The 27,429-nt window shown below is 42.7% G+C and overlaps 1 protein-coding gene across 8 annotated transcripts in view; it reads left to right on the top strand.

Annotated features, from left to right (window-relative positions):
- The window catches only part of PKP4 (plakophilin 4), a 471,675-nt gene extending 445,603 nt beyond the window's left edge, over positions 1-26,072 (top strand). For all 8 annotated transcript variants that reach the window (XM_073634112.1, XM_073634111.1, XM_073634115.1 and 5 more), the window contains 5 exons: positions 5,661-5,745; positions 9,697-9,814; positions 11,986-12,117; positions 19,507-19,577; positions 25,074-26,072. In XM_073634112.1, coding sequence (XP_073490213.1) covers positions 5,661-5,745; positions 9,697-9,814; positions 11,986-12,117; positions 19,507-19,577; positions 25,074-25,322 — 655 coding nt within the window. In that variant the 3' untranslated portion in view covers positions 25,323-26,072. The remainder of the gene's footprint in view (positions 1-5,660; positions 5,746-9,696; positions 9,815-11,985; positions 12,118-19,506; positions 19,578-25,073) is intronic.
- The last annotated feature ends 1,357 nt before the right edge of the window (positions 26,073-27,429 follow it).

Here is a 27,429-nt window from a genome sequence, read left to right as displayed (position 1 = left end):
ATTTTTACTGACAGTCTACTGATTGTACTGGTACCAGCTGATTGGAGAAAAGCTAATGTAGCACCAATATTTAAAAAAGGGCCAAAATACATCCCTGGGAATTACAGACCAGTTAGCCTAACATCAATAGTATGCAAGCTCTTGGAGGGGATAAGAGACTATATACAAGATTTTAGTAATGAAAATGGTATCATTAGCAGTAATCAGCATGGATTCATGAAGAATCTTTATTGCCAAACCAATCTATTAACCTTCTATGAGGAGGTGAGCTGCCATCTAGATAAAGGAAGGCCCATAGACGTGGTTGTGTATCTGGATTTTTCAAAAAAGCATTTGACAGGGTTCCCCATAAACCATTACTGTACAAAGTAAGGTCTGTTGGCATTGACTGTAGGGTGAGTACATGGATTGAAAACTGGCTACAAGGGCGAGTTCAGAGGGTGGTGATAAATGGGGAGTACTCGGAATGGTCAGGGGTGGGTAGTGGGGGTCCCCCAGGGTTCTGTCCGGGGACCAATCCTATTTAATTTGTTCATAAACGACCTGGAGGATGGGGTAAACAGTTCAATCTCTGTATTTGCAAACAATACTAAGCTAAGCAGGGCAATAACTTCTCTGCGGGATGTGGAAACCTTCCAAGTAGATCTGAACAAATTAATGGGGTGGGCAACTACATGGCAAATGAGGTTTAATGTGGAAAAATGTAAAATAATGCATTTGGGTGGCAAAACTATGAATGCAATCTGCTTACTAGGCAGAGAACCTCTGGGGGAATCTAGGATGGAAAAGAACCTGGGGTTCCTAGTAGATGATAGACTCAGCAATGGCATGCAATGCTGCTAACAAAGCAAACAGAATATTGGCATGCATTAAAAAGGGGGTTAACTCCAGAGATCAAGTGATAATTCTCCCACTCTACAAGACTCTGGTCCAGCCTCACCTGGAGTGTGCCATCCAATTCTGGGCATCAGTGCTCAGGAAGGATGTATTGGAGATGGAGCGAGTACAGAGAATGGCAACAAAACTAATAAAGGGACTGGAAGACGTTAGTTATGCGGAAAGGTTACGAGCACTGAACTTATTCTCTCTGGAGAAGAGACGCTTGGGAGGGGATATGATTTCAATTCACTAATACCATACTGGTATTAAACTTTTCCGCAAAAGGGAGTTTAATAAGACACGTGGCCACTCATTAAAATTAGAAGAAAAGAGGTTTACCTTAAACTGCGTAGAGGGTTCTTTACTGTGAGAGCGGCAAGGATGTGGAATTCCATTCCACAGGCAGTAGTTTTAGCAGGGAACATTGATAGTTTAAAAAAAAATATTAGATATGCACCTGAATGACCACAACATACAGGGATATACAATGTAATACTGACATAGAATCACACACATAGGTTGGACTTGATGGACTTTTGTCTTTTTTCAACCTCACCTACTATGTAACTGTCAGAGACTCTAAAAACATTGAAGCTAAAGCATCACCCTGAAAGCCAGGGAACAAACTTTCTCAATAGAGAGGTCAGCAATGGCACCCCTGAAACGTTTCTCAGGGCACAGTCACTTTGTCTGTCTATTCATGTGTAGCAATAACTCACGGTGGTGCTGCTGGTTTAAAGCTGGCTGTTACCTTCACTCTCGCCACCTCTGTTGCACCGGGTCTAGGGTCCCGTTGAGTTTACCTCTGGACGATGTAGACACCAAACACTTGAGTACGTTTTCCAATGCTTTAATGAACAAGTAATAAAGGAAGTAGCAGGAAAGAGACAGAAGGAAAGTGTCAGGGAAGCTCAAATACCTTTCTTTAGTATTCTTTAGAACATTATTAGGAATTGAACACTTGTAGTTGAATGCACTCCCCTTGTGGGATTCAATCTTTGCCCGCCTGGATAGGCCTCTCTCACTTGCCTAGCAGCCAGTATGTAGCACGAACAAAAGTCTCTGCCACAGACTTGTTTGGAACAAAACCCGTACGATCCTCTGCCACAGGATGTAATGGTTTACGATGTGTATCAGACACAGCACTTGAAACATTAAGCCAACCCGACAGTACTATGCAGCAAGATTACTTCAGGATACGTCCTCCAACTGAGTCACCAGGCCCCTCTCCAGACCAGCACTCTGCATGATCCTTCCATGATGGGTCCTCCCCTGGGATCTCCTCAGTTGTCCAGCTTCTTCACTCAGGATAGACAGCCCAGGACCATTCCTCTGCTGCTGTGGTAGGCCCCAGACAGGCTTCTGGGCCCACCCACATGCCGCAGCGAAGTGGGCCTCCGGAACGGAGGACCACGAGGTGGTATTCCTAATGCATACCTGTCGGCCAGGAGGGCCAGCAGGTGGCTGAAAACGAACCCCTAAGCATGGCGTCTGTCCCATAAATACCCCCAGAATGCAACTCGGAGGACCACCTCCACCGAGTTGTAACCCACTAGATTTACCTATTAGCAGTAGATTAAAAATCTACCAGCGCTACACATGTAAAGGAACTCAAGGAACCTCATCATATCTTACAGGTTGAATTGCAATATCAGATATCGCTAGTAGATGATGCTGCAGCTGAGATCTAAATGGTCTCTTTGTAACACCAGATTGCTGTTTGTAATAGGTGATCCTTTGTTACTACATAAAGTTGGGGTCTCAATCAAATTAGCACTAAAAATGCACACTGGTTTAATCCTGAATGAATGCATTGATGATGAATCTGCTTACACTCTTTAGTGGTAGTCTTGCATGCTGTACTCCACCAACCGTGTTGCGATTTACACTCCTTTTCCCTGTAGTGCATGTATTCTCAACCAGGGTTCCTCCAGAGGTTGCTAGGGGTTCCTCGATATTTCAAGGTTTCATTTGTGTTGAAAAATAGTGCTATAGTGACTAATATGTCTGCAAACTTGGTGTACAATTCAGGCACATGGTTTGTGACTTGCTTCCTTTCCCAGTCCCCCAATTTAACTTCCCCTTGGAGTGTAATGGCGTTTTAGCAAATATCTGTACTACTTTGATCAGTTTCAGGCCTTCATCTGACATTTAAACATTTGAATGGCATTGGTGGTTGTGTTTTTCTACATGCTGTGATACATTAAGCCCTATATAGTTTTTTGGCATTTGGGGGTTTTTGTTTGTTTTTTTGTTTTTTTAACAGCCTATAAACTCCACTCTGTTATCCTATGCTTACATGGACGTTTTTTAGCTTTTATCAGCAGTGGAGTTTATGGGCTGTAGTCTGAATGCCCTAAGATCGCGTTCAAGAGCAGTCCTAAAAACGCCAGACAATGGTAAAATATGTTAAGCGCTGTAAACAGAGCATTAAGCCTCGTCAGGCATTCTCTGCCTCTATTCAAAATCAATGGTTCCCTATAAGAGCCCATTGATTTGAATAGAAGTTGCACCAGAAGTCGGATCATGATGATCCGACTTGCGGTGCCACTTGTGTGCTGAGGATGTTGAAGAGGAACCACCCCCCCACCCCCCGCCAAAATGTAAAAAAATTGGTGTCGGGCTCCCCCCCTCATTGATATCAGACCATTCGGTTTGGTATGGATTTTAAGGGGAACCCCCACGCCAAAAAAAAAATGGCATGGGGTCCACCCAAAATCCATACCAAACCCTTATCTGAGCATGCAGGTCAGGATAAGGGGGGGACGAGCAAGCGCCCCCCCTCCTGAACCATACCAGACCACATGCCCTCAACATGGGGGGTGGGTGCTTTGCGGCCCCCACCCCAAAGCACCTTGTCCCCATGTTGATTAGGACAAGGGCCTCTTCCCCACAGCCCTGGCCGTTGGTTGTCGGTGTCTGCGGGCGGGGGCTTATCGGAATCTGGAAGCCCCCTTTAAGAAGGGGGCCCCCAAATCCCAGCCCCCACCCTATGTGAATGAGTATGGGGTACATTGTACTCCTATCCATTCACCTAAAAAAAAAAAAAAGTGTCTAAAACTAACACACTACACAGGTTTTTAAAGTATTTTATTAAAGCAGCTCTGGTTCTTCTCCGGGGCATTATGGGGTGATGACATCACAAGGGGTGTTTCCTCTAACTACGTCATCGGGTGGCTCCCCCCATGCCAATATAAATCCTTGCACACGGCAAACCCAGCATTACACCGGGAGATCATGTCGAGTCAACATCGGAAGAAGAACAGAGGGAGAAGACCCAACAAAAGAGCAGAAGATAGCGGGGGAGAGAGGAGAAGAACCGGAGAGGGGAGAAGACCCAGCAAAGGAGCAGAAGATAGCGGAGAAGACCCAGCAAAAGAGCAGAAGATAGCGGAGAAGGACCGGAGAGGGGAGAAGACTCAACAAAAGAGCAGAAGATAGCAGAGAGGAGAAGAACCGGAGAGGGGAGAAGACCCTGCAAAAGAGCCGAAGATAGTGGAGAGAGAGGACAGCGCAGAGGGGAGAACACATCACCAGAAGAGGGAGAAGAGCCGGAGCTGCTTTAGTAAAGTACTTTAAAAAGCTGTGTAGTGTGTTTGTTTTTGACACTTTTTTTTTTTTTTTTTTTTAGGTGAATGAGTAGGGGTACAATGTACCCCTACTCATTCACATAGGGTCGGGAACCAGGATTTGGGGGCTTCCAGATTCCGATAAGCCCCTGCCCGCAGACCCCAACAACCAACGGCCAGGGTTGTCAGGAAGAGGCCCTTGTCCTCAACATGGGGACAAGGTGCTTTGGGGCTCCCCCATGTTGAGGGCATGTGGCCTGGTATGGTCTGGGGGGGGGTGCTTGCTCGTTGTCTCCCCCCCCCCCATATCCTTACATGCAGGGCTGCGTGCTCGGATAAGGGTTTGGTACAGATTTTGGAGGGGACCCCTGCGTCTTTTTTTTTTTGGCGTGGGGGTTCCCCTTCAAATCCATACCAGTTGAGGGGGGGGACCCCATGCCAATTTTTTTTCATTTTGGTGGGGGGGTTCCCCTTCAACATCCTCAGCACACAAGTCGCACCACAAGTTGGATCATCATGATCCGACTTCTGGTGCGACTTCTATGCAAATCAATGGGCTCCCATGGAGAGCCATTGATTTTGAATAGAGGCAGAGAAATGTGGCTAAAAGCTAGAGTGGTTAAACACCACGCCAATGCAAAACGCTGATAAAATTGTGTTTTTAAAGCCGCGTTCTCCTGCCAGCAATCCGACGTCCAGAATGACTTTTTTGAGCGTCCTGTGTGCATGGAGCCTTATGCCGTGTACACACGGTCGGAATTTCCGACAAAAAATGTTTGATGTGAGCTTGTTGTCGGAAATTCCGACCGTGTGTAGGCACCATCAGACATTTGTTGTTGGATTTTCCGACAACAAAAATTTGAGAGCTGGTTCTCAAATTTTCTGACAACAAAATTTGTTGTCGCAAATTCCGATCGTGTGTACACAATTCCAACGCACAAAATTCCACGCATGCTTGTAATCAAGCAGAAGAGCCGCACTGGCTATTGAACTTCATTTTTCTCGGCTCATCGTACATGTTGTACGTCACCGCGTTCTTGACATTCGGAATTTCTGACAGCATTTGTGCGACCTTGTGTATGCAAGACAAGTTTGAGCCAACATCCGTCGTAAATAAATCCAGGATTTTGTTGTAGGAATGTCCGATCATGTGTACGCGGCATTAATGTTATGGGCTTTTGAATAATCTTTTTATGTCTGTTTTTCTTACAGATCTTCTTTAAAAGTGGTGAAAGCAGCAGCCCAGGTGTTAAATACATTGTGGCAGTATCGGGACCTCCGCAGCATTTATAAAAAGGTACTTCTGTCATAAAATAAATTCACATTCTACGTTTGTGTTATTACACTTCCGTGTGTTCTAGAGTTCATGTTGTGTTGCCAGATGGTTTCAGTTGGCTACACACTGAGAAATATCATTATATAATAAATTTTTTTTTTTTTCTGTTATGTGTAAATATTGTTGCGCATGAGATTCAAACAATTGCAACACACCCACATCATGGTAATGGAGAGGACATAAGATGACATGAAACTGTGGTCAGCAAGTGCTGGTCCCTTAGCTCTGAAATGCTGCTTGCTGCACATTATTGCTGTTCCCTTCACCAGATCAATATAGGTTATACAGTGCATCTGGAAAGTATTCGCAGCACTTCATTTTTTCTATATTTTGTTATGTTACAGCCTTATTCCAAAATGAATAAAATTAATTATTTTGCTCAAAATTCTACAAACAATACCCCACAATGACAACGTGAAGGAAGTTTGTTTGAAATCTTTGCAGATTTATTAAAAATAAGAAACAAAAAAATCACATGTACATAAGTATTCGCAGCCTTTGCTCAATACTTTGTTGAAGCACCTTTTGGCATCAATTACAGCCTCAAGTCTTTTTAAATATGATGCTACAATCTTGGCACACCTATTTTTGGGCAGTTTCTGCCATTCTTCTTTGCAGGACCTCTCAAGCTCCATCAGGTTGTAATGGGGAGCGTCGTTGGCCAGCCATTTTCAGATCTCTCCAGAGATGTTCAATCGGGTTTAAGTCTGGGCTGGTATCTTGGCTGTGTGTTTAGGGTCGTTATCCTGTTGGACAGGCCCCAGTCTGAGATCCAGAGTGCTCTGAAACAGGTTTTCATCAAGGATGTCTCTGTACATTTCTGCATTCATCTTTCCCTCAGTCATGACTAGTCATCCAGTTTGCTGAAAAACATCTCCACAGCATGATGCTGCCACCACCATGCTTCACTGTAGAGATGATATTGGCCAGGTGATGAGCGGTGCCTGGTTTCCTCCAGACATGACGCTTGCCATTCTGGCCAAAGAGTTCAATGTTTGCTTAATCAAACCAGAGAATTTTGTTTCCCATGGTCTGAGAGTCCGTGAGGTGCCTTTTGGCAAACTCCAGGCGGGCTGTCGTGTATGTGTACTGATGAGTGGCTTCCATCTGGCCAATCTACCATACAGGCCTGATTGGTGGAGTGCTGCAGAGATGGTGGAAGGTTCTCCTCTCTCCACAGAGAAATGCTGGAGCTCTGTCAGGGCAACCATCGGGTTCTTTGTCACCTCCCTGACTAAGGCTCTTTTCCCCCATCGCTCAGTTTGGCTGGACGGACCGCTCTAGGAAGAGTCCCGGTGGTTCTAAACTTCTTCCATTTATGGATGATGGAAGGCACTGTGCTCAGCGGGACCTTCAATGCTGCAGAAATTTCTCAGTACCCTTCCCCAGATCTGTTCCTCATAACAATTCTGTCTCAGAGGTCTACAGACAATTCCTTGGAATTCATGGCTTGGTTTGTGCTCTGACATGCATTGTTAACTGTAGGACCTAATATAGACAGGCGTGTGCCTTTCCAAATCATGGCCAGTCAACTGAATTTACCACAGGTGGACTCCAATCAAGTTGTAGGATGCACCTGAGCTCACTTTTGAGTGTCATGACAAAGGCTGTGAATACTTATGTACATGTGATTTTTTTTTTTTTATAAATTTGCAAAGATTTCAAACAAACCTCTTTCATGTTGTCATTATGGGGTATTGTTTGTAGAATTTTGAGGAAAATAATTACATTTAATCCATTTTGGAATAAGGCTGTAACATAACAAAATGTGGAAAAAGTGAAGCGCTGTGAATGCACTGTATATATGTGTTTGTGTGTGTCTCTCTCTCTCTCTCTCTCTCTCTCTCTCTCTCTCTCTCTCTGTATCTATCTATCTATCTATCTATCTATCTATCTATCTATCTATCTATCTATCTATCTATCTATCTATCTATCTATCTATCTATCTATAGATATATATATATAGATATAGATACGGTATAGATATATCTAGATATAGATATATATATATTTTCTTATTTTTCTTATTTGTTTGCATACTGTTCATAGTCTTTGCTTATGAAAATTCCAACACAGTATGGTCTTCAGCAGGCCGCAATGTTAGTGAAGCAAGGCTTTGTTGACTCAGATCACTTGGAGCATCTAATGGCACTGCTAAACCAGAAAGCTGTTGAGGACATAAGATGTGCAGCAGCAAGAGAAATAAATAAAAAGTAAACTATTATGCCCACTGGCCCCTGGACAAAGATCTATGCAATTGTATTGTATTCCTGTACCAGAACACAAATCTGCGCTACCTAAATTAGACAGGTTAAAACGCTTGTGCACCCATATTATTACTGGGAGAGTGGACTGTAAAGTTTGTGCACAGTATTCTTTGAAGGGACCAGACTAACTCATGCAACCATGTTCCCATTCTTAACTGCCTTATTTTGACTTGGATCTCATTGGATCTTCGAACTGTGAAGGAGCAGAAAGAAAGGAGGGCCACATCGTTCAATCCTTGCAAATTTAAATTCTGACCAGAAAAGAAAAAATACTTTAAAGTGAACTTATAGCCAGGTTATTAACATTAAAATATTTACACATTCTAAAAGTATAACAAAAGGCAAACAATGTTATCGTTTGTTTTGGATAAAGCGGAAAGGGATTAGAACACTTGTCAGGTTTTTATTGCTGTCGGTGCCCCCATTAGGTTGATTCACCCTCTCTATTTGTCCTGTTTACCATTATTACCAAGAGCGAAAGTGAAAGAAAATCCTAAGCTTTAGGTTGTCGGCAAGACTAGAATAAAAGGGAAATCTTCCAATGGCGACAATAATTCAATTCTGGTGATCGCCAGGGATCTCCCCACTTTGGAGGGATTTCCTCACACTTCCTGTTTTGGCTGTGGGACAGAAAGTGAAGGCAAATCTCCCCAATAGGACACAGATGACAAAAAACCTACCCTTCCTTACTCTATCCAAATTGAAAAAAAAAAGTTTTGCCTTTAGTTATACTTTAACAATCAATAAATGACCTTTATAACGCACCCTCACTGACATTTGTAGCTGTAGGAGCTGTGAAGAAATTCATCCTGAAAATTTACAACAAAGGCACAGACGTCCCAGCTGGACTTCTCCTAGCAGACTGCCAGCCTACTAGTGTAAACACCATGTGATAGAAATTGTTTAGAAATTGACTGAAACGTCACTGTTGTGATCTTGAAGGATGAATTATTCCACAGTGCCGCTCCAGATCTTGGTGTTTCAAAGTTAATTAACTGCTTGTGAAGAGTATCTATATAATCTATTTATTTTATTCACAGGTTCACTTTAAATCCTTCTAACTGAGGTTATTTCAGTTGTAGACCTGAAATACTAATACTCATGAAAGGGTTACTTGTTCATTTTAAATGGTGTACATTAGCACTGGAGGTAGCCTACCTAAACAGTCTATTTGATTTGCTCCCAGTCAGGCATGTCTTTGCATCATCACCAGGTGGTTGTTAGTTCTAAATTAGATTGTACAACCAGATTGTAATAATGTATGGTTACATTTACTTATATTTAAAGGAACACTGTACATACATTTTTAAAAATGTCAGAGGGAATTTTGAATAGGCAGTCATAACAGAAGATGTTTAAAATAAATGTGATAGTGGGGATCAATAATTTTTACATACAACTGACTTCCTGTATAGTAGATTCATCAAAAAAAAAAAAAATCTACCTTTTTCCTTGAGGCCTTCATTTTCCTACATTTGCAGCAGACATACAGTAATAGACAGTACATAAAACTTGCGCAAATGTCAAACCTCAATATCTGTACAGCCGTAGGGTCTTTATATACACAGTTGTGAATGTTCTTCAGAGCTATGCCACGTAATGTATATCATTTAATTGTGGTGGTTTAATGAGTTTTTCTTTGCAGGATGGCTGGAATCAGTCTCATTTTATCACCCCGGTCTCCACGTTAGAGCGTGACCGATTCAAATCCCACCCGTCTTTATCGACCACTAATCAGCAGATGTCACCCATAATCCAGTCAGGTGAGCAACGAATCACATGATACAAGGCAATGGCTGCACAAAGCCAAAAGCCACAAGCATATCCTGACACAGCACAAAGCCTTCCCGGGGACCATGCATCTGTCATGGAGTTGCTGCTGCACTTTTAACATGTGCTGATTTTGACAAGACTGTCTGATTCCGGTCCCTGCAGCTTCAGACTTTCTTTTCCATTAATGTGATTTTGCAGACATGTAGACAGTTTGACAGCCAACCAAGCTTTGCATGCTAAGATGTATTACTAAAATAATCAGTGTGTGCCTAGGGCACGGCTTTATCTGAACGCTTCCCCAGACTGTTGTGTTTGTGTTTTGCACGATGTACCTGCTTTCATTTAGTACGGAAACGTACAGAATTGGAACACTCGGGTTATCTAATTAGCTTTTTCTATTGTGTTTTTAAATCAAATGTCTTTAGACGTTTCTGATCCCAATTTTAGGTTTTGACATAGATTTATAAAGTGAATCCTGTATATCAATGGACGCATTCACAGTATATGAAATACAGTGGAACGTCGGCTTGCGAGTAACGCGGTTAACGAGCGTTTCGCAATACGAGCACTGTATTTTGAAAAATCGTAACTTGGTTTGCGAGTGTTTTCTCACAAAACGAGTACGATTCAGGCCAAAGCGGTGCGCGGTACCGCTTTTGGCCTGAGGTGGGGGGGGGCGCCGGAGCCGAGCAGAGCCGAAGGTCACGTTCGGAAAGGCCCGAGTACAGCACGGCTGACCTCGGCAACCCTTGGGTAGGAAGGCTTTCCAAGGTTTGTCGAAGTCCGCCAAAGTGTCCTCGGGCCTTTTCGGTCGTTTCCAAGGCTCTCCGGAAACGACCGAAATATATATATTTACTTTCTTTCCAAAATGTGAAGGTTCTCATGTATCCAGTTCTTGATGGTCACATTCAACTGGACTTGTTCTGTAATGATGAAGATGTTTTGTAGCCAATTCAAGTCACTTATTTAGTTAGAGTGCCAGGAGCATACCCCATCCTGTTCCTGTACAATCAAAATCAACCTTAATATACTTCCAGGTGAATATATTCACTGAAAGAGCCACTTTGGTGATTTTTTTTTTTCGCACACGTTTAAAACAAAAAATAATAATTTTAGGCCTGGAGGTTACTTAAAACCCCTCCATAATATGATATAATTTCTGAAAGCAGGGACTTTGAAAAATAAAATGTATAAAATGTATTCATTTTAATGCACACAAATGCAATATATTACCCAATTTATGATAAAAGATGAGATTGCGCACAGGGGGTGCGCACCTGAAAAGCGTTGGCATGATATGTGAGGCCGCAGAAACACTTGGATGTTCTACCTCATGTTATCCTTCCATGTACTTGCTGTATACTTGTGCACCTTTGTGAGTGTGCATTTTATTGGTTGCTTTTTATATCAATAAATTCAGTTTTCATTTGGATAATGCACTATGGGTTTGCGCCTGCCCCTTCTTTGTTTTTGTCCCTCTGAAACTAGTTTCACTTGGAGGGCCTGGCGTTGGGATTTAGTTTAGCAACTGCCATTTTTTAGACCGATGAAAGTACCAGTGTCCAAAAATGGGGAGCTCTCCTCCTACTGTATCAGGGATTGAGCCATTGTCAGGCCGACGTAAAAAAGTGGAATTAGTTTCAGAGTGGGACACGGGGAGATTCTCTGGCTAAGAAAAGTTACAGGGCTGACAAGTTTGTTACTGTCATGCTAAATTCAGGTTATGAATCCAGTGATCAGTCTATTCTGTACACTTAGGCTTTCCATGTATATACTGACCACATGCTCCCTCCCTCCCTCCCTCCTTCCCCCCCCCTCCCTCCTTCCCCCCCCTCCCTCCTTCCCTCCCTCCTTCCCTCCCTCTCTCCTTCCCTCCCTCCTTCCTTCCCTCCCTCCTTCCTTCCCTCCTTCCCTCCCTCCCTCCTTCCCTCCCTCCTTCCTTCCCTCCCTCCTTCCCTCCTTCCCTCCTTTCCTCCCTCCCTCCCTTCCTCCCTCCCCTTCCCCCCTCCTTCCCTTCCTCCCTCCCTCATACTGCTGCCTCTGTAAAATACAAGATATGTGCATAATTACTTCTTAGAAGAATCTGAGACAGTCATTCAGTGTGCTTGATAAGCTGTGATAATAAATCCAATATTAATAATGCTTTTTTGTCACGGTACAGTGGGCAGCACATCATCCTCACCAGCACTGCTAGGCATCCGGGAGCCACACTCCGGCTATGAGAGAACACAGCCCTCTATGCAATACTACAACAGCCAAGGGGAGTCCCTCGTTCACAAGGACATTTACAGTGGTAAGGGAACCCTTGCTGTGCTCACACAAATCTGATAGTGTACACTGTAAGTGCTTCATAGGATTAACTGAAACTGCTTTCTAATTGGAGCACCATACTGCTTTTTCTACCTTGATAAAAAAAAATACTCTTACTTTATACTCTTACTTTATACTCATTGCTGTGTGCTAAAAATATACATATAGAGAGACATTTTATACTCTGAAGCAGTGTTAAGTGAGGCAGTTTGAGGAATACTGTCCAGGACAACTCAGTCAACCTGTGGCCATTCAAATGTTAACATATTCTTAACAGCTGTACGTGCACTTTAATACAAACCCTGTCTGACCTGTGTAATGGCAGGCACTGTGGAGCAATGCATACTCAAAGATTACAGCATGCTTGATGTCATTCTCTTGGCTTCGCTGCTTTCCACTGCAAGCAGTGAGTCAGAATCTTAGCTCTTTCTCTGTACTCTGTGTTTGTTAGAGATTGACAGGCTGTTGAATCACTGCTTGGAGAGGTGCTGCTAAGTCACTGCTAGGAGAGGGAGGCAGGGTGAGCTGAGCTGGTAAGGCCCCTTTCACACTTTTGCAACTTGGACTGCAAAGTCACATGACAAGTCGTACTCCATGGTTTCCAATAAGTATGGTTCATATCTGTGCAACTTCAAGTTGCAGAGACTTCAAAGTCTCTGCACTACTTTGGTCCGACTTTGGTCCGACTTTGATGCGACTTGAGGGCCATAGACCTCAAGATTACACAGGCATTGCTTCAAGTTGCGTGGCAAAGTCGTGCGACTATCATGTCATACAAGTGTGAAAGGGTCCTAAAAGAAGGACTTGCATGACTCCAGGGCTTTGTTGTGAGCTTTAATGCAGCTTGATGAATTCTGAGTGTCTTTTATGTGGGTGTTAAATTATCAAAGGGTATGTTTTACATTTCGAACTTTGTGTGAAATAGGTCTTGGTTTAATGTGTGATCTAGATCAGTATTTCTCAACTCCAGTCGCCCCAATAGGTCATGTTTTCAGGATTTCCCTCAGATGAAACGGCTGTGGTAATTACTAAGGCAGTGAAACTGATCAAATCACCTGTGCAAAGTAATGGAGAGCCTGAAAACATGACCTGTTTGGGAGCCTTGAGGACTGGCGTTGAGAAACACTGATCTAGATCACTAGGGTATCTGCATTTTAAGGCTTGGACATGGGACGCTGCTGTTGCTGACCTACCTCTGGAAATGTATGCTGCCAGGCATTATCTGGCTTCATGCTTTCTGATTTCAGAATAAAAATGCCACCAAATTGGTGTCCTTCTTTGTTTTGGGTCATTGACTTACAAGATATTGAAGCCAATGGATCAGCATGATAGAAAGGCAGCTGATATCTTTAGAGAGGTCAGCAGTGACTGCCCATATGTTATTTCCCATAGTAGTATCTCCCAAACATGCTGTTTGTTTGTTTTATTTTTGCAGGATTTTTGTGATGGGCACTCACTTCTACAGTACTGTCGCAGCACCACTCTCTCTTCCTGGTTTCACAGGGGAGACGTTAGGAGCAGCGGTAGTCATAAGCTCCTGCTGCTGTCAGCCAAACTCATGTGAGGAGTGAGAGAGGATAGGGCTTACCAGCGCTGTGTCTGTCTATGGACGCACACAGGCCAGATCAAGAGCATGCCCAAATGGGTGCCCCCTTAGTGCTGCACTCGCTTAGGTGGCACCCAGAAGAGAGATGAAGTAGACAACGTTGGTGGAGGAATGCCAAAGAGGAGATTGGGGATCACTCTGCAGTATCATTGCTCAGAGCAGATAAGATATTACAAAAGAAGCTTGATAAAAAGAAAAAAAAATGCAGCCACTACACCAAGGATTAGTAAGCTGCATTATATTACATTTTTGAGGTTAGATACACTTTAGGGTCAGTATAACACTGTGATGATACAATATGCCAAGATGAGGGGAATGGGGCAGTATTTCTCATAGTCAGGCTTTCTGGGGCTGGGTTCCCACATGTGCGATGTTGGACATTGCATGTGATTTGCACCGCGCTGCTCTGCGCAGATCACATGCGATGTCTGTGCGGTGCAAATTCAGCCATATAGATTGTATAGCTGAATTTGCATCACATTCGCACCAAAATGGTGTAGGACTCGCATGGGTGTTGTGTTCACACCACTGGCAGGTGACACGCGATGCGGGAAACTGCACTGGAATTCGGCTGGTTCCTGCATCGCATATATGTGAACCAGGATTTAAAGAGGAAGTAAACTTCCATACCTGACTTTTACCTATAGGTAAGCCTATAATAAGGCTTAACTATAGGTAGTGTAAATATCTCTTAACCACTAGGCGCCCATGCTATAGCCGAAAGACAGCTACAGTGCGGCGCTGAATTGCCGGGAGGACGTCCCTGGACGTCGTCCTGTTTACTTGTTCCCCACACGCGGGCGCGTATCTGGGAAAATCTGTGTTGGCCGTGTCCAATCACAGATCGTGCTAAATGGTCAATCACAGCGGCCATTTAGCACTCGATCGGCGTTACCAGTGAGAGATGATCTCAAATGTAAGCATATTAGATCATCTCTCATTGCCGGCTCTCCCTCCTCACACAGAGACTGCGTGTGAGGAGGGAGAGCGACGTGCTGCAGCGTGAGTGAACACTGTGACACCTGTCACCAGTGCCACGTATTAGTGCCATCTATCATCAGTGCCACATATTGGTGCCATCAGTGCCACGTATTAGTGCCATCTGTCATCAGTACCACGTATCAGTGCCATCTGTCATCAGTGCCACATCAATGTCACGTGTCATTGTCCTGGTGCTCCAGGGCCTTCAAAAGTGTAATAGGTAGTCAACAAGTTAGATGTGTAATTTATGCTCCTAGAACACCTGATGGTGCTCGCTGCATGTTGGGCCTCTCTATGTGGCTAGGTTGTCCCACACATGTGGTATCGTAATACTCAGGAGGAGTAGCAGAATGTATTTTGGGGCATCATTTCTGGTATACACATGCCATGTGACAAAAAAAACCTATTACAATGACAATTTTGTGGGAAAAAAAATCTTCATTTTTCAAAGAATTGTGGGGAAAAATGACAACATCAGAAACCTCACCATGCATCTTGCTTAATACCTTGGAATGTCTACTTTCAAAAAAGGGGTAATTTGGGGGGTATTTGTACTTTCCTGGCTTGTTCGGGTCGCAAGAAATGAGATAGGCCGTCAGTACTCCAGGTGTGATTAATTTTCATGATTTTCACCACAGCTTGTAGACTCTATAACTTTCAAACAGACCAAATAATATCCACTAATTTGGGTTATTTTTACCAAAGATATTTAGCAGTATAAATTGTGGCCAAAATTTATGAAGAAAAATTAATAATTTGCAAAATTGTATCACAGAAACTAAGAAAAATGCTTTTTTTTTCAAAATTTTCAGTCTTTTTTCATTTATAGAGCAAAAAATTAAAAACCCAGAGGTGATCAAATACCACCAAAAGAAAGCTCTATTTGTCTGAAAAAAAAGGACAAAAAAAAATCCATTTGGGTACAGTATTACATGACTGAGTAATTTCATTCAAAGTGTGAGAGCACCAAAAGCTGAAAATTGGTCTGGGCAGGAGCCCACTTGCTCAGTTGGCAAGTGGTTAAACGGGCACCGTTTAGGAGATATTTACATTACATGCAGCCAGTGACATCACTGGAGCATGCGCTCTGAAGGAACGGCCAGCTGTGCTGTTCCTTCTGAGCCCTGTGCTGTGAACGGCGGCTCCCGCCTGCATGCGCGGGAGTGACATCATCGCGGCTCCGGGCAGTCACAGAGCCCGTAGCCTGCGAACCCGGAAGCAAGACGGGTGAAGATAGAAGCGGCTGCAGTGCTGATATTGCGGTGCTGGAACAGCTTCCTTTTGAGGTAAGTGTCACATAATGTGCTAGTATGCGATGCATACTAGCACATTATGACTTTACCTTGCAGGGGAAAAAAATGGGCAGCGGTATACAACCACTTTAAAGTGTCTGTCCAATTCATACACTTTTTTTTTTTTTTTTTTAACGCTTTAACATGAAGCTTGAGCAGGGAAGTTTTAGAAGCTCTGTGAGGATTTACTGCTGCAGCCGATTACAAAAACCTGAGGTCTTCACAGTTGAACGTTTATCTTTAAAAGCTTACAGTTTAGTTTCTTTCCACAGAGAAAGCAGGGGCTATTATGTAATGGCATGGGATTCAATGGAATCCAGTTTAATGAGTATCCTGATACCCCTTTATTGTAAACACTGTGGGAATACGGCATGAATTGAAAGCAATTTATTATGCCTCTCATAAGTAATGAATTGTGACAGTTGTCAGATTATACCGGAGTAGAGCAGCTGTCTGCGATGTCTCGGTTTTTCCATCCTTCCCACCTAAGCTTAGTCTGTAAGAGTTCATTAGGAAGAACGCCCCCCTGGGAGGAGCAGGGGTGTCTGTGCCATTAACTTTCAGAAGAGAACTCATTTGTAACCGCACCTATATTGTCATTCGGAGTATATAATCAGATTCAACCTGTGACTTTGCAGGGCAAAAATACAAATTTTCATCAAGCAACTAATTCATGGCAGGGATTAGGTTCCTAATGTAAGCAGCTATTTCTATGTAGCATTTTGTTTCGCTTGCCACTAACAATGTCACTGAAACACTTGGTTATGTACCCTTTTTACATTAGAAGTGCAGGATTTTTCTCTGGGACTCCCCATAGCATTAGGTACAATGCCCACCTATGTAACTATGAATTGTGCCCATCAAGCTCCTCAGGAGCATTGCCTGCCTGTCACACACTGTCCTCTCAGGAACACTGCCTGCTTGCAACACACTATTGCCTAAGGGAGCATTGACTGCCTATTACACACACTGCCGTCTCAGGAATACTGTCATCTCAAGAACACACTGCCTACCTATAACTCAGTGTCATCTTTGGAATACTATCTGCTTGCCACACACACTTGTCCTTGTGGAACACTGCCTGCTTGCCAAACACTGTCAACTCAAGAACACTTTTTGCTTGCAACACAGTCACCTCAGGAACACTGCTTCCCTATCCCACACACTATCACCTCAGGAACACTGCTTCCCTATCCCACACAATATAACCTCAGGAACACTGCTTGCAACACACTGGGGGTTATTTACTAAAGGCAAATCCACTTTGCACTATAAGTGCAAAGTGCACTTGAAATTGCACTAAAAGTGCACTTGGAAGTGCAGTCGCTGTAGATCCGAGGGAGACATGCAAGGAAAATAAAAAATAGCACTTTAGCTTGCACATGATTGGATAATAAAATCAGAACAGCGTCCCCTCATTTCAGATCTACCCCTCAGATTTACAGCGACTGCACTTCCAAGTGCACTTTCAGTGCAATTTCAAGTGCACTTTGCATCTGTAGTGCAAAGTGAATTTGTCTTTTGTAAATAACCCCCATTGTCACCTCAGGAACACTGCCTGCCCGCCACACAGGCTATCACCTCAGGAACACTGCCTGCCCGCCACACAGGCTATCATCTCAGGAACACCGCCTGCCTGTCACACAGGCTATCATCTCAGGAACACTGCCTGCCTGTCACACAGGCTATCATCTCAGGAACACTGCCTGCCTGTCACACAGGCTAATATCTCAGGAACACCGCCTGCCTGTCACACAGGCTAATATCTCAGGAACACTTCATGCTTGCAACACACTGTCACCTCAGGAACACTGCCTGCCTGTCACACATTGGCACCTCATGAACATTGCTTACTGACATGCGTGTTCCCCTCAAATGCTTTCTTTCTACGACTACTCTAACATGCACCTTTAAAAGTGACAACCTTGTGGCAAAAAATTCAAAAAACTCACCATGCCTCTTACTAGATACCTCAGGCCGTCTACTTTACAAAAAGGGGTCATTTAGGGGTCGTTTGTACTGTCCTGGCATTTTATGGCTCAAGAAATGAGACAGGCGGTCAATATATCAGGACTGGTCAATTTTCAAATATATGCCATAGTTTGTGCACTCTATAACTTTCCTACAGATTAAATAATACACACTGACATTGGTTACTTTTACAAAAAAAAAGTATCAGATTACATTTTGGTCTAAATTTATAAAGTAAGAAAATGTATTTGCAAACTGTTATAACAGAATCTAAAATGTTTTTTTCCCAAATCTTTGGGTTTTTTTTGTTTTAGAAAAAAAATTAAAAGCCCAGTGATGATTAAATACCATTAAAAGAAAGCTCTACCTGTCTCCAAAAGAAATAATAAATATTTCATTTGGGTACAGTGTTGCATGACTGAGTAATTGTCATTCAGAGTGTGGCAGTGCTGAAAATTGGCCTGGACAGGAAGGGGGTGAAAGTGTCTGGTATTGAAGTGGTTAATGTCCTATCGGACTGAGAGGTGACCAGGCTGTGTACTACCTAACTGTAGTTGAGTAAAATAAAAAAGTTCACTCTCCTAGCTGTGAATTGTGTTATATGTGTAAATCACAAGTCTGTCTTACCAAATCACTTTTGCTAAAGCAGTAGCAAAAATGCTTTCAATAGTACATTTTTCTGTGAAGGCAGAGTTCTACTTTAAGGTCCCTCATGACCTCTGTATAATTTTTACAGTCCCAAGGGTAGCCACTGAACTGAGGTAAGTGCCAGGTGCTCACCCACAAAGAAATGCATACAAATCCAAAACTGGTATAGAGGCACTAACAAGTCTTGCGGAGGAAATGGATGAAAGCAGCAGCTTTGATGAAGCTCCGTCTGCCTTCAGAAAGAAATGTCAACAATAAAAATGCTGCTGCTTTTTGATCCTTTTCCTCTGCCAGACCCGTGGGTGCCTCTAATTCTGTTTTGGAATTGTATAGTTTTTACATATAGTCCAGTGTAATCATATAATTGGGTAAAAGAACAATAAAGCATTTATAATTAAAAGCTCTCATATGTTACCCAAATACAATCCACACAATACAGAATGTGAGAAGAGCAGATATTTGCACCTCGACATCCCCTGTTGGAAGCATATTTACACGGTGTAGATGAAAGATGTCCTCTCCACCTGGCTGTGCTTACAGGTATCAGTTGTGACATTACCAGATGTTTAATACATGTGTTCAATGATCGCTCTCTGGAATCCCAGACATCCCCCAGCACTTTTGTCTGGGAGAGCAGTGCTCAGTCACTGAGAACTAACATCCATTTAAGAATCTCTTGTGTTTGATGACAGTTAAATTGTACACATTCCTGTTTGTTCCTGATGTGCCAGGCAGAATTCTTTATTGCTGATATAAGCCAACCTGCATTTCCGTGTGTATGAATGGACTGGTAGAATAATTGCACAGCACTGCAGAGCTGTAGCCCAGGAGAGTAAAACACGTGTTTTTTTTTTTTTTTTTTTTTTTTTTTCAGGGTCCAGCAAACAGTCTCCTATGTTAATCAGTTCCTATTCATCACCAGCACGGGAGCAGAACAGACGGCAGGTGAGATACCTTACTTTTGCCTGAATCTTCAAAGAAACAGAAATTTCTGGCTGCTTAAAGTGTGTGTCCACTTTTTCAGTCAAATTTGAGAAAACACTATTATATGTTTGTGTTCCCATTTACATAGCATACCTAAAAGTTTTTTTAAATAAACATACATTTCTTAGGCCCCTTTCACACTGGGACGGAGGCAGCGTCGGCGGTAAAACAGCGCTATTTTTAGCGCAGTTTTAGCAGTGGTATTTGGCCGCTAGCGGGGCGGTTTTACCCCCCTGCTAGCAACTGAGAAAGGGTTAAAACCATCGCAAAGCAGCTTGGCCAGATAGCCACGCTGCCTTATTTGAGTTCCCTGCACCAAAGATGCTGCTAGCAGGAATTTTTTTACCGTCCTGCAAGCGCACCACTCCAGTGTGAAAGCCCTTGGGGCTTTCACACTGGAGACATAGCAGCGGCTCTTTCAGGGCGCTTTGCAGGCGCTATTTTTAGCACTGTAGCGCCTGCAAAGCGCCCCAGTGTGAAAGGGGTCTTAATCTCTAGGTATGTGCTTGAGGGAGGCCTCAGGCAGACTACAAGCTACTGTCCACAATTTGAAATAAGAAGCTCAGTCTGTCCCCACTGATAAATGAGGGGCATGCTGGGGGAAAATCTGGTGCAACTCTGCACAGAAATCAGCTTTCAGGTTTTATTGTCAAAGCTTAATTGAACAAGCTGAAGTTAGAAGCCGATTGGCTACCATGCACAGCTGCACCAGATTCTGAGTGCTCCAGTTTTAGTAAATCCCCCCCACAGTCTCCCCTCTTTAACATACAATGCGGATACCCAGCTTCTAGATCTTTTGCTCTTTATTGGAGCAGACTAGACTAAATATAGTGTATATCTAATGAGATCTGCCAGCACAGTACCAGAGCAACACTTTCATGTGTATTTATTTAAGCGCTTGTTTAAAGTAGTTGTAAAGCCTTACAGACCACTTTTTTGCTACAGGTAAGCCTATAATAAGGCTTACCTGTAGCTACCCAGGATATCTCCTAAACCTGCATGGTTTAGAAGATATCCCCTGTACTTGCATGTTCCGACATCATCGGCACATGCGCACTGAAGCAATGGCACGTACGTGCCATTTGCTTCAGTGAGTGTGCCGTTACCAGCGGCTCCGGCACTGTGATTGGCCAGGACCCGCAATACCAGGAAGTAACCCCCGGGAGTGATGTCGCCGGCCGTTGGCTGTGTTGCACCGCAGCGAGGGCATCGATCTCAGGTGAGTATTACATAATGAGCTAGTATGCTATGCATACTAGCTCATTATGTCTTTGTCTTGCAGGTGTTAGGTTTTTTTTTTTTTTTTTTCAAAGTGGGTTTACAACCACTTTAAAACCTACAGACTCTATGGTTCCATGATGGTGGTATGTACCTGCTAGGGTGATCCTGTCCTTCGGCCATATAGGTGGCCCCTTCCACACACAATTCAAAGCAGAGTAGATATAGCAGATATTGTTACACTGCTCCATAATTTAGTATAGCAAGTGGAATTTGTAAACACATTATTTGTGTTGTCTTTCATGGAAATAGCCTTGTAGTGCCCAGTAAATGTTGATTGGAAATTGACATCTCAGTGCAGAACCACTTAGCCCAGACTTCCTGCTCTACCGGTCAAGGGGTGTAGGCAATCATACCTTTTGCCCTGCGCAATAACCTCTGCATGTCTGTAAAGATCCCTGTCTGAGGAAACTGTGGATGGTAACTGCTATCCACCTAAAATCCTGGCTGTCACATTAATCCCCGATCTCAGCACTTTCTGAGTCATTGTCCTGGGAAAAACATGGAGATCAGGAATTTTAGCTTTACTTGCAATATACTTGTTCTAGGTTTGTGATCATCACAACGGCTATTGTTTTCAGAAGTAGGACTACTTATCGATTTTATGAAGGTTTCTTGAGGGATAAGAGAATTCCAGGGGAAGCCTAAAACCAGAAAGTAATCTGTCTCTACAGTGGGAGCTAAATAAAACATGGCGGATACAGAATAACACTGTCCATGGGGAATGCAGTCCATGTATTTCAGATAAAAGGCAACAGCAATTCTATGGTGTCTTGTTAAATGCAAAAGGGATTTTTTCCTAAGGAAAGGTATTTTTATGTTCTCATTCTGTTAGGTGGCCTTTAAGTGCTGATCAGCGTAAACAAACAGTTGAAGAAAACTTTCAGAAATACTTTACTTTGTTCTTTCTCTAGAGTAACCGCTTTGTTTAATGCTGTTGTATATACTCCCAATGCTGTTTAATGATTAAAAAGTCAATAAAGTACTGTTTGTTTAAATCATCTTAACTGAAGCTCCTGCAGCATTTCCAGATCAGTAAATCCCAGTCTCTATAGGATTAGGAGTAATAATATGCAGAATAGAATAGATTTATCAGCTAATTATTTCTGATCGGCTGCAGATGTGTATGAAGCAATCAGTCTCTGAACTGTTGTTTATCAGAGATCAGTCTCTCTTGTGCAGCAGTGATATAACCCTGCACTGTCTCCAGTCATAACATAACTGTTAATGAGACTTCTCTCTCCAAAGCTGCAACCATCACCATAGGTGTTTAAACAGACCTCAGTACAAAGTCTGCTGCTCCAAGATAAGCACTTACAAGGCAAGGCTGGTGTTTACCCTGGGAACCTTCCCCATGAATGCTGAATCAATATTCTTATAGATTTCAGTACACAAGCAGTAAGAATGGCTCATCAAACATTTATTTGAATTCTCCATATAAAATATCTGCAGTTCTAAATCCAAAAACTGGGTTGTCTTGGTGCCATCTAGTGGTGACTTTGTAAAACTGTGGCAAGCTGCAGTGTTTTTGTATGCTTTGCAGATTTAAGGTCAGTGCTGAAGTAGTCAACACAGCAAAATCGCTGATATCCCCGACATCTGAAAAATATTTGACCACGTTTCCCTCTTCTGAAATAGAAGACTCCCTGCTAACTCAACCAAGAAAATTATGTGAAGTCATTTATCTTTTTCAGCAGAATGTTAGATGTTCACACACCTATTACTGTGATAATTGAATTGATCATTTGATGCAACTAAACAAATCAAATTGAATAGAGACTGCGGTTTATGATTCTTATTCCATCTATTTAGTGAGCTCTTGATTAATTTAAAAGCTGAGTTCCAGCCTCTTAAAAAAAAAAAAAAAAAAAAAATACTGTTGCTGACTTTTAATATAAGGACACTTACCTGTCCAGGGATCCCTCGATGTTTGCCGCCTGAAACCATCGGCTCGGGTGCAGGCGCGAGGAATTGCAGGGAATTTGGCAGTCGGTTTCCTGCTGCGGTTGAGCGAGTCACGCTGCTCTTTCTAAATGGTCCGGTCATTTTATGGGACACGCATAGGTCCCAGAAGGCAGCGGGGGGCAAGAGGAAGGGCCAATGCAAAGTCCGGAGATGACGTACTTCACCACGGCGGTGTAGGACGGAAGCCCTGCTAGAAAATCAAAAAAAGGTACAAAATGCCCAAAAGAGAAAGGGTACCCAAATACCTGGGGGGGGGGGGATGCTCAATTGCATTACACCTAGTTTGATTTTAGCCTGGAACTCCACTTTAACTCTGGGAGGCTGATCAGCCGTGCAACATTTTGTTGATTACATCAGATCAAATGAATATCTACATGTATGTCAAGGATCTGATTCTAATATAGATTGAATAAGTGATCAATTTGATTATTTCTAAAAGATCATATTTTCAACCTATACAGAATCTGCTACATTCAATATTTTAATTGATGGTGTATAACTTGTAAGTGATCTCTTCAACTTTAACTTATCACAGTACATGTATGGCCAACTTTAATCATCATTTCTGCTTTTTTTATCAATCGATGAGGTGAAATATTTCTGCTAGTTACCTGGCTGTTTCCAGTTTTAGTACTGTCTCAGAACAAAAATGCAGCAAGTACAGTCTGAACTCCTGCTCTGCATATCCAAGGTGTTTGTATAGCTTTAAATATTGTGTTGTGACATTTTTTTTGCAACAGGGTTTAAACTGTGTGTAATGGCTGTATTTCAAGTGAACCTGTGGTATCTCTGGAACTGATAAACCAAACGAAGCCCAGGAAAGCTGACACCACAGAGTGCTGATGAAAATTTTAGTTGCCTGGCTGTCTTCCCGATCTAATGGCTTCAATAATTTCTGAGTATGCAGAACAGAGTTTAAACTGTACTTGCTACATTCTCGTTCTGAGACAATGACTTAAAGTGTAAATTCAAATTTCAGGAAGTGTTTCAGAAAATCCCCCTTTACAATTCTTTATCCAAAGAACAGTACATGCCATAGCTCCTCCTGTTGAAAATTGTAAAGGTGCTCCCATTGCAGAAGCAGCTGTTTTTTGTATCTTTTCCAAAAATGAGTGCTGGCCCCTAATTCCTTTCCATTCTGCCATTTGCAGGATGGGTTGAACTTCACAATAGTGCACCAGCAAGCAGCTTTGGGCCATTCAAACTTGGTGCATGCGTGGTCTCCTTCTCTAGCCAAGCGCACTGTGAATGCCCTGGGTTTGAATGGCCACTACTAAACTAAGTTGTCCAGAGCTTCTTCTGCGCACCTGAACTTAAGTCACACTTACTGAAATCCTCAGCTGCTCCCAGCTTCCCACATGAGTTGGCTAAAGAGATGGCACAGCTGTACCCAGGCAGACTGTCTCTTTGAAATCTGGTACTAAGCAATCAGATAAAGGAGGAATCAATAACATGAGTAATTTTATTTCTTTGTATAAATTTCATCTTAATATACTGATCTCTGTAGACAGGTTTTTTTGAGCATGTGGTTCAAGAGGGCATTGAATAGAACCAAGAGCTCCACCTGCTTGGCTGGAAGAAGCACTACATAATATAATAAAAAAAATAATAATGTTCTTTTTTTTATTTACATATTTAATTTGTTTATTTACATTTTTCACAACAATCTGTAGTCTGGCCTACCCTCCATCTCCATTTTCATTCAGGGAGGAATGACATGTCCCTTCTTATGTAGCCTCCTCGGATATCCCTGTTATATATATATATATCTCAAAAGAGGCTTCAAGAACAGGGGGACACAGTGGCCAGTGGCCAGAGGGCTGACCTGCTGGTGCATCATTAGGGGCCTACTAAAGAGCCCAGAAAAGACAGCCGACTCCAGATGACAAAGGAAGGAAAGATAGCGGTGCCAGCCTGGGACACTGGAGCAGCAGACAAAGAATGAATGTAAAAATGTATATGGGGGGGTGATGTTCCTCTGTAAGTTGTTTTTTGTTTTTTTTTTTTCCTTATGTATAAAATGGGGGGAGGGGGGGGGTGATAACTGAGGTGTTTAACATAAGGTTGGAATACTGTAATCGGCTCACCAAGCTTATACAATCATTAATCTGGTCTTTGAGAAAAACAGATCCTGACATTATAGAGTGTTATTGATTTATAATCACCCAACAATAGATGTGTATTTCTAAACATATCACTGTCTTTGTCCTCCAGCCACACCAGCTGTATTATAGCCCCGAAGACTCCAACAGAAAAAACTATGACTCCTACAGATTGTACCTCCAGTCCCCTCACAGCTATGAAGACCCCTACTTTGACGAGCGTGTTCATTTCACATCCACTGCTGATCAGAATGCTCAATATGGACTCAAATCAACCACAAACTATGTGGATTTTTACTCCACTAGACGGCCTTCGTACAGGTCAGAACAGTACCCAGGCTCTCCGGACTCTTGGGTGTGATATGAAGTGCCCCCCCCCCAAATGGACTCTAGCAGTAATGCTTGACTTGATTTTTTTTTTTTTTTGAATGCTGTTTTTTAAAAGATGGAATCCGAAAGTGAATTACATAAGAAGGAACTTGGTACACGGTTATTTTTTTTTTGCAGAAGGGTAATTATGGATGGGCAGAAATTAAACAAGGGTGTTTTTTTTTTTTTTTTTCTTTTCTTTTTTTCTTTTTTTTTTTGCTCTTTAGGGTGTAGCTCTTTGCTTGTAGCGCTAGTCTGGTGATGGTGCAAGCTATGTGAGTGAAGGTATGAGATTGATGACAAAAATGATTTTTGAGGAATATGTCTATGGTCAAAAGAAAATCTTGATATTTTTTTTAATGTGAATAAAGTCTCGTTACAATTAGTTTGTACAGAATTATCGATCAAGCGAATGCTTTCTTTGTTTCCCTGTTACTAAATGTCGACCTTGTATGCTGTCCTGTCTTGTAAATTTCCCTATCGTCCATGTAAATAGCCATGCCATTACCGATTGCAGGTGCCATCATTTGTAACGCCGTGTATCATTTGCAATCACTGAAAAGCAGAGATATGTAAATCCAGTATATTAAAGAGCTAACATTTTTAAACGTAGTATCACTGAATCGTAGAGCGTATTCTACATTCCTCTCCATTCCCTGCCGATTTCATAACGGTCTCACTGCCATTTTCTATGCACATTGGAAGATCAAATAAATGTGGACACACTATCCACAGAAAATTAGTTCATGTGTGCTCCTTGTCATGTGTGTCACATTTGTGTCATTGAATGGCTGCCTTATTCTTGTCAAACCATGCTGGCCTCTGGGCCTGAAAACTAGGCAGCACAAAATAAACACCGCTGTCCAGAGTAGCCAGTCGGATACTTTATTTCATTCTCTAACCTGCACTCGAGTGTTTCTTTTTCATGTAATAGGTGCTACTGTTTTGTTTTTTTTTTTTTTGCTTTTTAATCTCTAATATTTATGGCTATTTTAGGCTCATCAGGACTGACTAAATTAAAGTGACCCTTTCAGGAGTGAAAAGAATTACCAGCAGCAAATCTTGAGAAAGAAGCTTTATACTTACCTGTCCAGGGGCAAAGCTTTGAATCTTTGTTTTATTAGCTCTGGTCCCCGCTATGGCTTTCCGAGTATGTTGAATAGCTTGTCCCCCGTTAGCCCCTTGGTTCCTTCCACCAACCCCTTAGTCACTACGGTATCTTTTAGTGATGTAGGGGTCAGCAGGCACAACCACAATTGGCAGTTGAGAAAAATTATGTTTCAGAACTGGAGAGCGTTCTCATCTGATTTTATTTTTTCTTGAGATGAGACATTTAGAGATGCCTATCAGGCGTTTTAGTGCTAAAAATAGCACCTGAAAAGTGCCTCTCATGCCTCCCCAGTGTAAAAGCCTGAGTGCTTTCACACGGGGCAATGCGCTTGCAGGACGGGAAAAAAGTCCTACAAGCAGCATCTTTGGGGCGGTGTATACACCACTTCCAAAACGAATTGCCCATTGAAATGAATGAGCAGTGCTGCCGAAGTGCCTGAAAAGCGATTCAGCAGCACTGCAACACAGGTGCTTTTTAACCCTTTCTTCGTCCACTAGCGGGGGTTAAAAGCACCCCGCTAGCAGCTGAAAAGCGCTGCTAAAACTAGCGGCGCTTTACTGCTAACACCGGCACCACTTCGGTGTGAAAGTACCATACAGTGATTCTAAAGGCAGAAAGCTGTTTTGCCTTCTACCTTTCTACTCCACCAGACCCTTCCTTGTACTTGCCTCATCTTGATCCAGCTATGTGCACGAGAGCTGAGGCCATCTCCCTCCTCATTGGCTCAGATACAGTAGAGGGAGCCATGGGCAGCCAGTGAGGAGGGGGGCGTTGGTAGGGCCAAGCACAATCTGTGTATCTTATGGACACACAGAACAGGGCTCGGGAGCAAGCATGCTCGGGTGCCCCCATAGCAAGAAGTGGGGTGAGAAGCCAGGAATGCCTTTTACAACCACTTTATTTAGACAAGGCAATCCTGTCCCTAATGGTTCATAAAGTAAATTTTGGTGTAAAGTTGTTTATTGTAAATGACAAGGGAGCAGGTCTA

Source organism: Aquarana catesbeiana, linkage group LG06 (genome assembly GCF_042186555.1).
Source record: "Aquarana catesbeiana isolate 2022-GZ linkage group LG06, ASM4218655v1, whole genome shotgun sequence".
NCBI lineage: Eukaryota > Metazoa > Chordata > Amphibia > Anura > Ranidae > Aquarana > Aquarana catesbeiana.
The sequence above is the reverse complement of the archived record's forward strand: the minus strand, read 5'-3'. Positions and strand labels throughout refer to the sequence as shown.